Consider the following 17,093-nt stretch of genomic DNA (forward strand, 5'->3'; position numbering starts at 1 on the left):
GACCACAAACTTACTGTAGAGTTCATGTTCAAACATAAAAGAGTACTTCCTTAAAAAGTTGGCATAGAATAGATTTCAAATAGGTTCTCTCCTAATAACAAAAAACGTACATCTTCAAGAAGAACCTTTATAATTACAGGTTGTAAAACAAGCCACAGATAAAGAAAATACAAACCTGCAGCAAATCCATCAAATATTCTGTTTTTCCTTAATACTGGATGACTGTTAGTGCTGATGAGGACACCTGCTTGAGCGTTCCTGAAAATATCATTTTCTTCAAGGAGACCTACAATTAAGACATACACGCTTTAATCCATCTCAGATATGGTTGAACCAGGGTTTCAGGCCTAGGGTGGCCATCCCTTGGTTGTAGGATGCTTTGCCCTGCCTAGTGCATGCAACAAGCTCTGCTAACCCCTCTTAACTTGGCTTCTTGTTTCTCACTGCAACATAATTTAGCCATTCGTTAGTTCAAAAGGTTTTAGTAACTTGCAGAATTATGACCATTTTCCTTATTCCTGTTCTCTTCACCCGATACTCTTATATTGTTTTTGAGGGTTTTAAAAATCAATTTGCATATGAAGTCTTAAGAGTATTTTCTAGTTTATAGACAACCTGTTTTTAGGTGCTGAAGACATGGCTCGGTGGTTACAGCACTGGTTGCTTTTTTCCAGGGGTTTGATTCCCAGCACTACATGGTAGCTTACAACCATGTTTAACGCCAGTTTTAGGGGATCTAAAGCTCTCTTCTGGCCTCTGTAGGTATCAGGCATGTAAAGTGTTACACAGACTTTAATAATAACAATAATGAATAAAACCACCATTGCCTGTTTTTAATACTGTAAACATTCTATATGGGTGTAGATATTTTATTTCAGTAAACATCTGACCTCAGGTATTTCTGGGCATTGCTCACTGCAATGTTCTCTTAGTGGTAAGAACCAATAGACAACAGCACCAGCCACAACACATTCCCTGTCCATTTATTTACCATGCATGTTTGTGCACCACAGGCAAGCCAAAGAGTCCAAAAGAGGGCATTAAAATCCCTTGGGACTGGAGTCAGATAAGACCGTAAGCTACCATGTAGATGCTATGACTTGAGCTCAGGTCCTCTGCATAAACAGATTCTCCTGCCCCATCCATACACTTTTAGGCATTCAACCATTTCCTTATAACTTTATAAATAACTTCTTGCCTATCTTATACCAAGTCCCTGCTTCTAACCAGCTTGCTTGCTTGTCTTTCCCATTTATTGAATATGTACATGAATTCAGATGTGCATGTGTGGAGAGGTCTCTGGCTACTTTGTGGGATATGGGGACTATGCACAAGCACCTCTACATACTGATCTATCTCTAATGCGATGAAGACAGTTAAAAACCCTGACTGCACATAGAAAACCTTACGAACTTCAGCTTTGTTAACTTCTTATGCATTCATTCTAAACCATTTTCAGTTTCCTTCAGATTCTGTTAACTCCAGAATGTTAAATGTGCCACTCCATTTAATTGTAGATTTTTATGAATGTCATACTGTTTGGTTGACTGTGTTTAGTTACCTCTACCATAGTGTTTGGTACAGAGATGTTCCATCAGATATTAAAAAAATAAATAATAGGCAATCAATTATACTTGGAAAAGCCCTCTATCAGTTGACTATCCAGGGACATAGCTCAAGTTATTTTATTGTAGACACCCCAACACCCTGCAATGAGAACTAAGCTGTACTTAGTCTTGTGAGTGTGGGGGAGGGCAGTCTCACACGGAGCCCAGATTGGCTTAGACCTGTGCCACTTCTCCAACTTCAAACTTGGAGGTACTGACATTAGGCGTGAGCCACTACAGTTGAGTTATCCTCACTATATTTTGTAAAGACTATGAGCTATGTTACTTAGCTATTGGGTTATTAAAAATCTAACCTCCTTGAGTTTCCATCACTAATGGGATCACCACTGTTCTGATGCAGTAAATACTTCAAGTATTGATGTGTGACAATACAGAGTCTTAGGCTGCTGGAGCAGCGGTGCTTTGGTCTAAGCACTGCCTCCCAATCTATGAAAGAGATTGAGTTGGCTTTATGGACCAGGATCAAGTTGGCTATATTTAGTTCTCTAACAGTTACAGAATCAACACTTATTTGCTACAGAGTTGCATGTGTTTACACACTCATGAATTTGTCACATCTTCTGTAACTTGACTTTAATGTTAATTAGTAAAAGGACCAGAGTTACAACTCTACCTTCAAAATGCTTTACTGACAATCGGCAGATTTAAGGTGGAAAAGAAAAAGATGGAAACACTATAAATATTCATTTGTCTAATTCTAGGTACTAATTTCCTAAACCACCTAAGGATGCGATATGAAGAAAGTTTCATTCATTTCTAAGTTTTAGCTGGTGATCTCACTGAACATTATTAAAGATGCAGAACAACACAAAACTGGGTTTTTCACTAATGCAAAATTAACAATACCTCGACCCCCATTAAATATACAGATGCCACCATCTCTTCCATCATGGATTTTATTTCTTCTTAGCGTAGGATTACTATCTGTTTTAATCCAGACTCCAGCCATCGCGTTGTCAAATATTTCATTGTCTTCTATACAGCCTAGACCTATAAATGTAAAATTTAGGTACATTATTTAGAAGGCATATTCCTAAAGTTTATTAATGTAGAAAAAAAATGATGGGTTTAACATACCAGAATTATAAACTAGAATTCCACCATTCTGTCCTCCCCAAATTTTGTTGCGTCTAATTTTGGGGTTGCTTCCAGTTCTGTGGGTGAGGAAAAAAAAAAATCAATACCATTTCAGTCATTCCCGTATGTAGATCATCTTTTACAACAACAAAGCCGCACTCATCATGGCAAGAACCTATGGCCAGTGAGATGTCTCAGCACTTGACAACATGGCTGATGGCCTCAACCACTCACATGGTGGAAGGAGAACTGAGTTGAAAGCTGTTGTGTGAACTTGACATCTGTACCTTTGTACACATACCTGCCCACATGCATACACAAGATAAAAAGTCTTTATAAATTAGCTAATACTTAAAAGTTTGATTAATCCTGTTTTTCCGATAGAACCACATTTTACTATAGATTATGGCTATTGAGCCTCCATAACTAAGGTAAACAACTTTACATCTCTTCTCATATAGGAAGTTAAACGTTGAATTTATAATCATTAAGACTCTTAGGATTCCTGGACCAGGTGTGATGAGTGCCTTAAAGGTACATGCCTTTAATTCCAAAATCTGGGATGCAGATCTCTGGATTTGAAACCAACGTAGTCTAAATAGAGATCCTGGCTCAAAGAACAAAAGTCAAACACCTCTCTCCCCCAAAACTTAGAATTGCCTGAATTATTAAAGAGGAGATAGACACGGTCCTTCATGCTAGTGCACATATTGAGTCGCAGCATTACAACTGTGGAAGCAGAGTCTAAGTCAGATCTCCTGAGTTCCCAGCCAGCCTGGTTTGTTTAGTAACTATAGCATAAAACCGAAGTTTCCGTGTTTTATGGAATGCCAATGCCATGCCAGGAACAGGGTAAGGGTAGGTAGCAGCTGAAACACTCTGGATTGCACAAGAGTGAAATGAGTTCTGGCATATATCGTTAACGCTTAAATAAGAAAAGCTACACATGCAACGAGAAATGAATACACACAACAGGTTGACTGCCTACTAAATACACAATTTTTATAGTCTACATATTCCTTTAAGTCCCTTCCCAAAAGAAAGCCAGGTAAGAAAGCATTTACCTTATCTGAACCCCTGAATACATGTGATTGTAGATGTCGTTATCTTCTAGAACACCATGTCCATTGTCATAGAAATAAACACCAACCTAAATTTGAGGGGAAAAAGAACAACTCTTTCATGTCATACTTTTTTTTAAAATGAAGCATTATTGATCCAAAGAAGAGCAAGTAAGCACTCTTGCCTGCTTGCCACTGTGTATCCGGTTTCTTCTTAGAACTGGTGTGCTGCCAGTTGTCACCCAGACGCCAGCCAGAGTGTTGCTGTAAACTTCATTCTCTTCTATTACTCCTTGCCCCTTTTCATGCTGTAATACAAGTTAAACTGGTTACTGTACATGTTGTCACAGCAAACAGTCTTTTAAGTGTATTCCTCACTCAAACAGTTCTGGCAACAGTTGTACTGTTTAGGTTTTTTTCCTTAGCTAGGTAAGGAAATGATGACAGCTTTCTTTTTTTCTAGGATTGGTATCTGAACCTAGGACTTGTGAACTAGGAATATGCTCAACTATCAAGCATATAACATGTGCAGACCTTTCTCTGCTCTCTACTAAGGTTGCCAGGCTTATGCAGCAAGCGCCTTTACTGGCTGCACCATTTCACTGGGCCCCAAACTGTCCTTCTGCCATTGAGACAGGGCCTCGCAGTGTAGTCTGCACAGGTTAGAACAAGTTAAGTACAGCAGGCTGATCTCAGAGCTGGACCAAAGGTGTGCGCTGACACACCCAGGCCAATGCTGACGTTTAGTTTCCTTAGATCTTTCATGTCTTTAGACAGGCTGGCCTCCAGCTTCTGATCCTCTTGCCTCTTCCTGACTTGGGGTAATACACTGACTGTCATAACATTTTTTTAAAGTTAGCTTCTACCTGAGTTTAGTGTTCCAAAGTTTTAAAAATACCCATTGTATAGTTTTGTACTTTAAACACATCACACCAAGAGGAGAAGCACTTTTTTTTAAAGCTAATTAACACTTAAATGTGTAAACATACCAAAAATGTTTCATTTAGCAAAGTTATTAAAACTTTGGCTGTGAAACTTACTCCAAAATAATAAGGTCTCGATGATATCAGAATTTTTTACCACCTTCAGAAAAAAAATTTAAGATCAAGGTTGCTGTTTCATTTTAAGGTTCTCTCTTTTGGGGGCGGCAGTGGTGGTTGTAGTTTATACACTGCTTTTATAGGATTTCAGATTCACAAAGTAGTCACACTGACTACAAAGCAGATACCACGTCCTGTAAGTCCTCCTTTAAGGGTGCTGCGGGCTTGGTTCTGAGCTTCAGGACTTGACTGTGATGCCTGAGACCAACATGGTAGAAGGAAAAAAAAACGGATTCCCTCAAGTTTTCTGACCTCCTCTACTCACAAACACACACATTTAAAGAGGTTCTATCACTTATGCCTCAAAGTACCCAGCTACGTACATATCAGAACTAGAAATCATTTATGTATTAAAGGGAAGACTAAGACTAGTATTTAGTCTACATACTAAAGATACAAATTCACAATCCAGAAGTTTATAATATAACCATGCCATGTGTTTTTCTGTTTTCTCAAGTCAAGCTCACTATTTAGCCAGGCTGTACTCAAGTCTGTTTTTCTCACTGTGGTAATTTATCCCCTGCTCCTTGCAGAGACCCTTCTTAGTACATCCACAGCCACTACTTCTCTCTTTTTTTTAAGTGGGTTCTCGAGTTATCATGCCTGTATGGCAAGCGTGCCCATGAAGCCACCACAGAGCCCCAGGCCATGCTGGGATTATGGTCTTCATATCTACTACCCTACCTTTTTTCTAATGAAACAAGACTCAGGAGTCTGACAGATACTTTAATTTACTAAAAGGCCTGAACATGAGAATTAAGAGAAACAGAGGTACTTAGAAAGATGTCTCCAAGATCATGCAGATACATTTCTCAGTAAGTCACCTTTTATAGTTTTTCCTTCCCTCTCTCCCATTTCTTGAAGGATCTCATGTTGTTCTGGGTAACCTTGAATCTGCTTGTACAGCCTACACTGACACTTGGAACTTCTGGTCCTCCTGCCTCTTCCCACTCCTGGGGTCATAGGTGTAGAGCACGAGGCCTGGCTTCAGAGGTGGTGGGACTGGACCTGCCCCAGGTCAGCACTCTCTAGGGATCAGGCACATCCCCAGCTGTGGGCCTTGATTTTCATGCACGAGCTTAAGTAACTGCATTCATTCACTTACCACATAAATCCCACCATGCTGTCCATCATGAATTTTGTTATGTCGAACAATAGGACAACTGTTTGTCCTGATCTGAATTCCTGCTAACGCATTACCTGTTTAAAAATATCGTTTACAGTCAGTGTTTAGAACCTAGTAGTGTGGAGTAATTTTTACATCAGGCAATAGTAACAATTCATGTATTAGAATTTTAGTGAGCATTATGAGACAAAGTTAAGAGGACTAGAGTATAAGTAGATGTAGAAATGTTGTGGGCAGACTATTAGTAGAGATAAAGCCAGGCTGTCAAATATTCTAAGTTCCTGATGACTTAGAGGCAGTGTTTTAGCACTTCATGCTTGTTTTCTGATTAACAACTAGAGATATTAGTGTCTATCTCATAGAATTGATGTGAATACCATGTGTCTGGCACATCAGTTTGCTGAATTAAAGCTTATCTACTGAGCTCAAAGTAGATTGAATTTCAACCTTATTAAATATTTAGTGAATGCAAGAAAATCAAACACAGTCCTTAGGTTTAGGGTCTCATTTGCATTTTCCTGAGGTATTTGGGATAGTACCTTGTACACATAGCATTGAGAATAATCTTTGACACTTTGTATTCTTAAGTTTTATAACTGTTTTGTGTATTATGTTCTCATGAATATGTGTGGATCATGAACTCATGGACACTCTGGAATGGGAGTTACAGATGATTGTGGGTGCTGGGACTTGAACCTGGGCCTCTCAACCACTAAGCCATCTTCTACTCCTTTATTGAGACTTTAAAAGAACTAGATCACTTCTCTCACTTAGATAGTTTCAAAACAGTCTACTGTTAACATCAAGAAATCAGGCTGGTCTTACTCTTGTGCTCCCTCTGTCCCCCAAAAAGCAAGAGCCACAGATCTGCACTATCCTGGGGCTGTGTGTAGGCCACAAAGTGACAGTGCGTGAACAAACATGCCACGATTATGTGACATATGACCCAAGAGGTAGGTGATTTCACGCCCCAGTGTTCTATAGAACTGCTCAAGGTCTCCAAGCATAAGCAGGCCCTCAAGTTCATCAACGTGGGGGGGGGGGGGGGGGAGGCACAAAGCACTGAGCCTGCCCCACTTGTCTCCTCATTCAGTAATCTATGTGTCCCATTTATATGCAGGCATGTGCGCGCGCGCGCGCACACACACACACACACACACACAGAGGAAAAAAAACAGGCTAATGTGTAAGTTTTACACAACAAAATCATATGCTTACCATAAATGTCATTTCCTTCTATAAGGCCTCGTCCGTCACCAAAGATGTAAACTCCTCCTTGATTTCCATTAAATATAGAATTCCCCCTATAATGTGAAATGATTTTTAAGATAATCATATACTTAATAAAACTTATTTTACAATCTGTGGTAATGTGAAAATCATTTAGCTTTGGGCTTAAAAGTTTCTTTTCTTTTCTTCTTCTTCTTCTTTTTTTTTTTTTTTTTTTTTTTTTGGTTTTTTTGAGACAGTGTTTCTTTGTATAGCTCTGGCTGTCCTGGAACTCACTCACTTTGTAGACCAGGCTGGCCTCTAACTCAGAAATCCGCCTGCCTCTGCCTCCCAAGTGCTGGGATTAAAGGCATGCACCACCACGCCTGGCTAAAAGTATCTTAATTTGCAAAATATGATTGCCTGATTAGATATTTCTAAATTCTCTTTTAGTTCCTTCTAGTACTAAGGGCTTTGAAAAAAAGAAAAAAAAAAAAAACCAAAAACACCTGTTATCTAAAATGAAAAAGCATTTATCTATGTCTACTTTTGGCTATTACTGGGCAAGCTCTGAGCTACGTCTTCAGATCCTAAATCATATTCTTTTTGCTGTTTTAATTTGGTTTTAGTGTAAGAGGCTCACTATACAGACCAGGCTGGCCTCAGACTTGTGGGGTTTCTCCACCTTCTGAGTCCCAAGTGACAGGAATGCAGGTAACTGCTATCATGTCCAGCTCCAAAAGAGTATTTCAAACATTACCTTCAAACACTTAAAACAAGTTCTTTAGTTGGCTTAGAAACATATAATGAAAGTTTGAAATACATTTTCATAAAGCTAATAAATAACAGTTAAAACTAAACCAGCTGAGCATGGTACTGTCTGCCTTTAGTCCCAGCACTCAGGATGCACAGGTAGGTGGAACTCTTGAGTTCAAGGCCAACCAGGTACCTCATTAAAACAAAACAATGAGCAACAAAGCATTTTCAACTGCTCATAAAAGAATAGAACATAAAAACGTAAATAATTATACTCAAGTGGATGCATTCAGAACAACCCATTTTACTGCAGTCAGATGGTTAGTATATATGTGTGTGTGTGTATATGTGTGGTATATATGTGTGTGTGCTGCAGTCAGATGGTTAGTATATATATATGTGTGTGTGTGTACTGCAGTCAGATGGTTAGTATATATGTGTGTGTGTACTGCAGTCAGATAGTGTATATATATATGTGTGTGTGTGTGTGTGTGTGTGTGTGTGTGTGTGTATACACTGCAGTCAGATGGTTAGTATATATGTGTGTGTGTATACTACAGTCAGATGGTTAGTATATATATGTGTGTGTGTGTATATGTGTGGTATATATGTGTGTGTGTGTGTGTGTGTGTGCTGCAGTCAGATGATTAGTATATATATATATGTGTGTGTGTGTGTGTGTGTGTATACTGCAGTCAGATGGTTAGTATGTGTGTGTGTGTGTATACTACAGTCAGATGGTTAGTATATGTGTGTGTGTGTACTGCAGTCAGATGGTTAGTATATATATATATATATTTATATATATATATATATATATATATATATGTATGTGTGTGTACTGCAGTCAGATGGTTAGTGTATATATATATATATATGTATGTGTGTGTGTACTGCAGTCAGATAGTGTATATATATATGTGTGTGTGTGTTGTGCAATTGCTTTATTATTATTATTTTTTAAAACTTTATGTGTGTTTTGCTTGCTTTTATGTCTGTGTGAAGGTGTTGAATGCCCTGGTGGTAGAGTTATAGACAGTGTGAGCTGCCATGTGGGTGCTGGGAATCAAACCTGGGTCCTCTGAAAGGGCAGCTAGTGCTCTTACCCGCCATCTCTCCAGCCTCACACACAGAGATACTTTAAGAGCTAATGTTCAGTATCTTTACTTTTCTTGGAAGTAAAAAACCACCACCACCACCACCACCACCCTGCCCCTATAATTATGCAAATACCTTATTGTTGGGTCACTATTTGAGGTAATCCACACGCCTGCGAAATTGTTTGCATAGATCTTGTTCTCTATGAACTGTCCTCTTCCTTTCTCGTGGACGTATATTCCTCCAGTCTGCCCGTGGTGAATCTCACATCGAACCACTGTGGGATTGGCATAGGCTTTTACCTCAAAGCCTGCTATCCTGTTTCTGTGTATGTTGCAACTTTCAAAGTAGCCCTGAAAAAAGTTAAGATCTGTATGTAAAGGCTACTTTCTAAATAGAAACAAAAAATGAGCCGGGCGTGGTGGTGCACACCTTTAATCCCAGCACTTGGGAGGCAGAGGCAGGTGAATTTCTGAGTTCAAGGCCAGCCTGGTCTACAAGTGAGTTCCAGGACAGCCAGGGCTATACAGAGAAACCCTGTCTCGAAAAACCAAAAAAAAACCAAAAAACAAAAACAAAAAATGAAAAACTGACATTAAAGTTCAAATGATAATACAATACAAATCTTTTTTTTTTTTTGAGACCGGGTTTCTTTGTGTAGCCTAGGTTGTTCTAGATCTCACTCTGCAGACCAGGCTGGCCTGGAACTCAAGAGATCAGCTTGCCTCTGCTGGGATTAAAAACATGTGCCACCACTGCCCAGCAAATTTTCTAGTTCCTATAAACACATTCAAAGGTAGGAAAGAAAAACATGTAAAGTTGTATTCAATAAATATAATTATGCATGTAAAATGTATTATCCTTTACCAAAGGGCTGAAGTCATTAAAAAATACATGTTGATTGTCTTTATAAATACCAATAAGAGCGCTTGCTGTTCTTGCAGAGAATGGGCTTGGTCCCCAGCACCTACTCAGCGGCTCACAATCATGTCTTTAACTCAAGTTCCAGGAGAGCCAATAATGTGTTCTGGCCTCTGTGGGCACCAAGCATGCATTTGTTACATACATGTATGCAAACAAACAAACAAAACACTTACACAACCAATTACAACAGATAGGATGGAGGGTGGGAAAAATAAAATGCCTACTCTGTTTGATCCTCAAGAGAAAAAAACAGAAAAATAAAAATAGTTCCAATAAATCAACTTGTAGAAGATGACCTACGAATAGGCAACACACAGTAGTCTAGATGCTCTGCAGGCTGATGGAGGAGGACTACATCATCCCAGCAGTTCCAGCTGGCACTACAGAGGCTTAGTTCCAAAACCAGCATTAATGAATAAAACATTGACCCTACAAACAACTGCTAAGTATGGTGGCCTATGATGATAACTAGCACCTGGAAGGAGAGGTAGAGGCAGGGGTCTGGAGAGTTCAAGGCAAGAAAGAAAGGCAGGCAGGCAGGCAGGCAGGCAGGCAGGCAGGCAGGCAGGCAGGCAGGCAGGCAGAGAGAGAGAGAGAGAGAGAGAGAGAGAGAGAGGAAGGAAGGAAGGAAGGAAGGAAGGAAGGAAGGAAGGAAGGAAGGAAGAAATCAAGGTTCATTCATTCTAAACCCAAGAAACTAGCCACATTTTGCTTTAAAAATATAGCATAAAGAACATCTATTTGTTAAGATATTACTCCAATATAAATGTAAAATGGTTCAGTAAAGCCAAACTGTAATGTGAATTTATATTTATTGTATATTGCTTTATAATATAAAACTATAAAAGCTCTTATAATTTTATGGAGTCATCTTTATTAATTACCACAACGTAGGAAGTGCAAGAGACTCACCATGAAACAAACCTCTGCAAATTAAAATAAGAGCCCAGATATGGTGGTGAATGTTTATATTCCAGACCTCAGACAGGAAGGGATCTTAAGTTCAAAGCCAGCCTATGCTACATAGTAGAACCTCGACTTTAAGTAAATAAATAAAATTAAATAAATTGGAGGGAGAAAAAAAGAAAATGGCTATTTTCATTAAATCAGTGTCCATAACCCAATTATAAACTAATTTATAAAACATCTACCAAATCTTGTATACTCTGTTTGTTTTTTGTTTTGGCTTTTGTTTGTTTGTTTGTTTGTTTTTTTGTTTTTCGAGACAGGGCTTCTCTGTAAAGCCCTGGCTGTCCTGGAACTCACTTTGTAGACCAGGCTGTCCTGGAACTCAGAAATCTGCCTGTCTTGTATACTGTGAATAAAGAGAATCCTAAAATTAATGTTACCACAGAATGTCCTCAGAGTAGAGTTCTCAAATAACAAATGCTACTAAGCCAAGTGGAGGATCTCCTATTGAAGTTAGAAAGATGACTGGCTTGTTGTTCTGAACCTCCCACTGGCAGCTATCAACACTTAGGGCAGTGCTGGGAGAAGCCTCAGCAGCTCAGAGGACCCAGATTCCATTCCCAGAACCAACAAAGTGCTCACAACTGTCAACAGATCTAACACCCTCTCCTCTGAGCACCATGAACACTACATACACACACACACACACACACACACACACACACACACACACACACACACACACACACACTATATGAAAATGAAGGGGGAAAACAAAGACTTGGGGGACATGAGCTGCTGGTAACTTTATAGGTAGAGGCTTCTCTCATGTGTGCACCGAAACCAATCCAACCCAAAAAATATCAGAACACACCTCTTCCCCAAGCCAAACCCTTAAATACTTGGAACCTTAAGCAGCCCTGTTTAGAGGCATGGTCTCTGGAAAGTGACTAGGACTAGATAGGACCAGCAAGTGGAGATTCTATAATTGAATGCAGGCTGTTTGCTAAGAAGAAAGTGAAGAGACCAGGGTAAAAACATTCATACTCTTTTTTTGCCCCACATTATGCTCTAGGTCATTTTGGTTTCTGATCACAAGACGGCTGTTATCAAATGCAGCAACTTCATCCTATACCAGAACCATGAGTTTCCTCTACACCAACCTGTGATAACTCTGTTACCAGCAACATAAAACAGGCTAATACAAACAGTACAAATGGGCAAACAGGACAGGACAGTATGTATCACTTATCAAAGGAGAATTTGGAGACATTTTTATGTAGCCCTGGCTGGCCCTGGAACTGTAAGATCGTAGGGCTGGAGAGACAACTCATCCATTAAGAGCAGCAGCTATTCCTGCAGAGGACAAGATTCAATTCTCAGCACGCACATGGTTCATAACCATCTGTAACTCCTGCTCCAGAGGATGATGCCCTCTTATGGCTTATGTGGGTATTGTGTGTGTGTGTGTGTGTGTGTGTGTGTGTGTGTGTGTGTGTGTGCACGCATGTACACATGCAGGCACACATGCAGGCAAAACACTTAAACACACTAAGAATTAAAAAAGGCTAGGCATGCCAGTGTACAACTTTAAACCCAGCGCTCAGGAGGTAGAAGCAGGCAGATCTGAGTTCAAAGCCAGCCTGGTCTGCACTGTGATTTCCAACCCAGTCAGAGCGACACAGTGAGACCTCAGCTCAAAAACAATCTCCAAAAGGCCATGAGTGGTGGGGTGAAGCTGCTTGAAAAGTATACTTATTTCCTTATTTTTTAAAAAATAAGGTGCTTGGGCTGGAGAGATGGCTCAGTGGTTAAGAGCACTGACTGTTCTTTCAGAGGTCCTGAGTTCAAATCCCAGCAACCACATGGTGGCTCACACCCCTCTGTAATGAGATCTGATGCCCTCTTCCGCTGTGTCTGAAGACAGTGTACTTATATATAATAAATAAATAAACCTTAAAAAAAAAAAAGGTGCTCAAAGACACAACTAACAATAACAAACTCTGAAGTTGTAGCAAAAGTTTAAATTTATTTTATTTTTCCTATTTTCTTTTAAACCAAAGTTAAAACAAAAACAAAAAAAACCCCACCTACACAGAGAAACCCTGTCTCGAAAAACAAAAAACAAAACAAACAAACAAACAAACAAGATAGGTAATCCTGAGTGAAGGACATGTCTTCCAGAAGGACAAGCGGGGAGGATGCTGGAGACGATTTTGTCTTATATATGTGAGCACGCTGCAGCTGTCTTCAGACACACCAGAACAGGGGTGGGATCCTATATCCGATGGTTGTGAGCTACCATGTGGTTGCTGGGAATTGAATTCAAGACCTCTGGAAGAGTACACTAAACAACTGAGCCATCTCTCCAGCCTGAGAACAACCCCAAGAACAACTTCTTAACAATCTTATTTCAATACGCTTCTAATAATTATCCAGACTCCCTCTCTCATCTATCAGTAAATATGTCCCCAGCTGTCCCTCAGCCCTGGAGGCTGGTCTTGAGTTTGTAGTCTGGAAGGCTTCTTCTTCCTGCGTGCTGACATGGCAGGGGTCAGCACTGACCCTTCCTTCTGTTTCCCTTCTGCTCATCCACACAGACGAATCGTTAGGTGGACTGGTTTCTCAGGCTGAGCGAATGTATACAGCTTCTGCCCTACACTCTAAGTCTAAGCAGATGGTATTCATCATGTGTAGTGCACCTGGGATCTGTACTGTGCTTTGCCATGGGCCCCCTGCGCTCAGGCAGTGTAACGAATACAGCACATCAGCCACGGCCCCGACAGGTCTGTGTGTCACTGGTCTTTCCCATGGCTCAGATGTGTGTGTGTGTGTCTGTGTGTGTGTGTGTCTGAATGTTTTCAAATGCTGTGTGAGGAACAGAAATTACCTCAAGGAGAACAAGACACAAAATCAAAAAAGAACATCTAAATGATATCAAAACAGAGCTTTTTTGTGCAGGCCTGACCTGCTTGGAACTTGCTATGTATGTATGGCCAGACTAGTCTCAAACTTGTGGTGATACTCTGGCCACTGTGTTGGGATTACAGGTGTGCCATTATATTTATCACTATTAACACTATTTTGGAATAATGACCTTGGAGAACTCTAAAAGTCAAGTCTAGAAAATTATGTAAAATAAACAGTCAAATTTAGATGCTCAATCATTTCTGCCTGTTAAAAAGGATGGCTTGGTAGTTTTGTTCTTTTTCCCCCCCAAGCAGTGTTTTAATTTATCCAAGGTTGGCCTTGATTCTGGATTCCCCGCTTCTACTGAGCAAGGCTGGGGTTATAGGGTATTGGTATATGGCCATATACTTTTTTTTAAGGAGAAATAAAACAGAAACCAAATTAACAATGAGAGGCTGGATAGAACACTTGGCTACTGTTCTCCAGATCAGAGGTTTGACTTCTCAACACTGCTCCCTACCAAAACAAAACAAAACAAGACAAAACAAAAACAAAACAACAAACAAAAAACCCCCCACAACAAGTGAGACTATTATTTGCTAAGTGTAAACACTACAGATAAGCTGTATTAGACTCACTATATATAGTGCTAAGTAAAAATGTTTGTTTGTTTTAATTTTTTGGGGGGTGGGGGAGTGGGGGCTCATGTTTGGAAATTCTTTTTTTTTTTTTTTTTTTTTTTTTTTTTTTGGTTTTTCGAGACAGGGTTTCTCTGTGTAGCCCTGGCTGTCCTGGAACTCACTCTGTAGACCAGGCTGGCCTCGAACTCAGAAATCTGCCTGCCTCTGCCTCCCGAGTGCTGGGATTAAAGGCGTGCTCCTCCACAACACGGCACTTTTGGAAATTCTTATTGTACCAGATAAGGAACTAGAAATACAGACACACAGACACAGACAGACACACAGACACAGACTCTTTCTTTCCCCACTGGACTCCAGGAGATTTCTACTGACGTTCAGCCATGAGAACTACTGGGTGAGGCTTCAAAGATCATTATCAATTCGATGATTTTACTGGATATGATGCTTTGGGCATGTGAATTCATAGAATGAATATTGTATGACTTAGAAAATATAGTAATAACTCTTCAATTCAGATAATCTGATACAAAATAACACTGAAGTATAAAATGTTAATTGGCAGAGCAAGGTTTTATCACCAGAATAAATCTTACCATGCCATGATCAAATGTGAACACACCAACATCACGTCCATGATGAATGTGATTCCGTCTAATAATTGGATTTCCATGATTTTTAACCCAAATCCCAGCTAACGCATTATTAGAAATTTCATTATCTTCATATATTCCCTACAAAAATGAGAAATAAACATTACTGCAGTTTCAAATATATTAATGAAAAAAATAGTTAAAACAAAAGTCCAAATTAAGTACCTGTGCATGATCTGTTATATAAAGTCCGACGTTTTCACAGTCACTGATGTTACAATGCTTGATAGTGGGACACGCCCCCTGGCCACTGACACACACTGCAGAACCAACTGCAAGAGAAATATTCATTAAAGAGCCTACTACTAAGGAATAACACTTGTGGGTCCACGCTACACAGACACAGAGCAAGCACCGACCTGTGCATGTGCTGCGGATTATACAGTGGTCAATAATAGGGCTGCAGTTGACTGTGATCTCTAAGCAGTGGTGTGCGTTGTGATGCTGAGCAGATTTGTCATCAGGGTTGAACTGAAAAGTAGAAATTGTATTTGAAATAACAACTACTAAATTACCCAATTCAAAACGTATTTCAAAATGAAAATGTTCTCACTCTTATCGTCATGTATCCAACATAAGCATCTTCAGAGCCTTCCATGAACACGAAGGTCGAATCTCTAGTGTTCTCAATGATGACCTTGTCTGCAACCTTGCCAGGTGCTGGGGAAGAAGTTTTAAACAACTCGCCTTTATCTATTCAGTCAGTGAGGAATTTGTAAAGCGAAAATTTCCACCATCCCACCCTCATCCCTACCCCCTGCAAAAGGCAGGGCTCAGGACGGCCTCAAACTTAGGATCCTCCCAATTCCTCTCCCCCAGTGTTGGGGTGACAGGCCCGCATCGCCATGTCTAGCTGAGAGGGGTGTTTAAAGCAGTAGTGAACACTGGACTGGAGGCAGCTCAGTACATAAGAGTGCTTCCTGCTCTTCCAGAGGACCTGAGTTCAATTCCCAGCAGCTACACAGTGGCTCACAACCATCTGTAATAAGATCTGATGCCCTCTTCTGACACATGGATGTACATGCAAATAGACCACTCATATACATAAAAAACAAAAAAACAACAAAAGACATCAACCCATGGGGAGTGATATCTTTATATTAATTTTCAATATGACATTCACTTTTAAAGTTGTGAGTTTAAAACTAAAAGAAGCAACCTTTTCTCTTGTTTTTAGGGAATGATGGGCCTAGGGCTTGAACAAGTGTTAGACATGCCGGACTAACAGTGCACTCTCAACCCCTCTCCTCTTTAGGATAGAGATGGGGAGGGCAGCAGAGCAGCAGTAATGCAGAGCTCATCAGAAGATAACACTGCTAGCTACCTTTAAAGTGGTCAATTTAATGTATTCTCAAAAAGAAATCAAAGACTGAGTCAACTCTTAAGATAACTCATCAATATTTAATAAATATCTCATTGTATTTAGTGTTAGAAACCACCTAGAAGTTATCATTTATTTCTTTAAAAACACAGCAATAGAGGCTAAAGATAAAGAGCTGGCTCGATGATGAAGAGCTCTTACAGAGGACCTGGGGCCAGCACTCACATGGTGGCTCACAACCATTTCTAACTCCAGTTCCAGAGGATCTGACTCCCTCTTCTGACCTCTGCAGGCATTGGGCAAGCACATGGTGCACATATATACAAACATACAGGAACACATGAAATAATAAATCTAAAAAGCAAACGCAATACAGCACAGCACTGCACTGAAAGCAGCATCAGTGCTGGGGAGACCCTCCCTTCCGTGGTAGAATGCTCTCAGTGCTGGGGAGACCCTCCCTTCCGTGGTAGAATGCTCTCAGTGCTGGGGAGACCCTCCCTTCCGTGGTAGAATGCTCTCAGTGCTGGGGAGACCCTCCCTTCCGTGGTAGAATGCTCTCAGTGCTGGGGAGATCCTTCCTTCCGTGGTAGAATGCTTGTGTAGTAAGTCCACACAAGGTCCTAGGTTTGAGCCCCAACAACACAAAACACAAAACCAAAGAACCCAGCATGCTTGTTTTC

The 17,093-nt window shown here is 40.2% G+C and overlaps 1 protein-coding gene across 5 annotated transcripts in view; it reads right to left on the reverse strand.

The window, feature by feature from the left end:
- Window positions 1-17,093, reverse strand: part of Fbxo11 (F-box protein 11) — a 75,187-nt gene that overhangs the window by 2,703 nt on the left and 55,391 nt on the right. For all 5 annotated transcript variants that reach the window (NM_001379303.1, NM_001081034.3, NM_001348248.1 and 2 more), the window contains exons 8-19: window positions 15,643-15,749; window positions 15,449-15,560; window positions 15,255-15,361; window positions 15,033-15,170; window positions 9,191-9,408; window positions 7,211-7,296; window positions 5,972-6,066; window positions 3,952-4,074; window positions 3,770-3,855; window positions 2,706-2,782; window positions 2,475-2,618; window positions 176-286 (exon numbers count right to left, since the gene is read on the reverse strand). In NM_001379303.1, coding sequence (NP_001366232.1) covers window positions 176-286; window positions 2,475-2,618; window positions 2,706-2,782; window positions 3,770-3,855; window positions 3,952-4,074; window positions 5,972-6,066; window positions 7,211-7,296; window positions 9,191-9,408; window positions 15,033-15,170; window positions 15,255-15,361; window positions 15,449-15,560; window positions 15,643-15,749 — 1,404 coding nt within the window. The remainder of the gene's footprint in view (window positions 1-175; window positions 287-2,474; window positions 2,619-2,705; window positions 2,783-3,769; window positions 3,856-3,951; window positions 4,075-5,971; window positions 6,067-7,210; window positions 7,297-9,190; window positions 9,409-15,032; window positions 15,171-15,254; window positions 15,362-15,448; window positions 15,561-15,642; window positions 15,750-17,093) is intronic.

Source organism: Mus musculus, chromosome 17 (assembly GCF_000001635.26).
Source record: "Mus musculus strain C57BL/6J chromosome 17, GRCm38.p6 C57BL/6J".
Classification (NCBI taxonomy): Eukaryota; Metazoa; Chordata; class Mammalia; order Rodentia; family Muridae; genus Mus; species Mus musculus.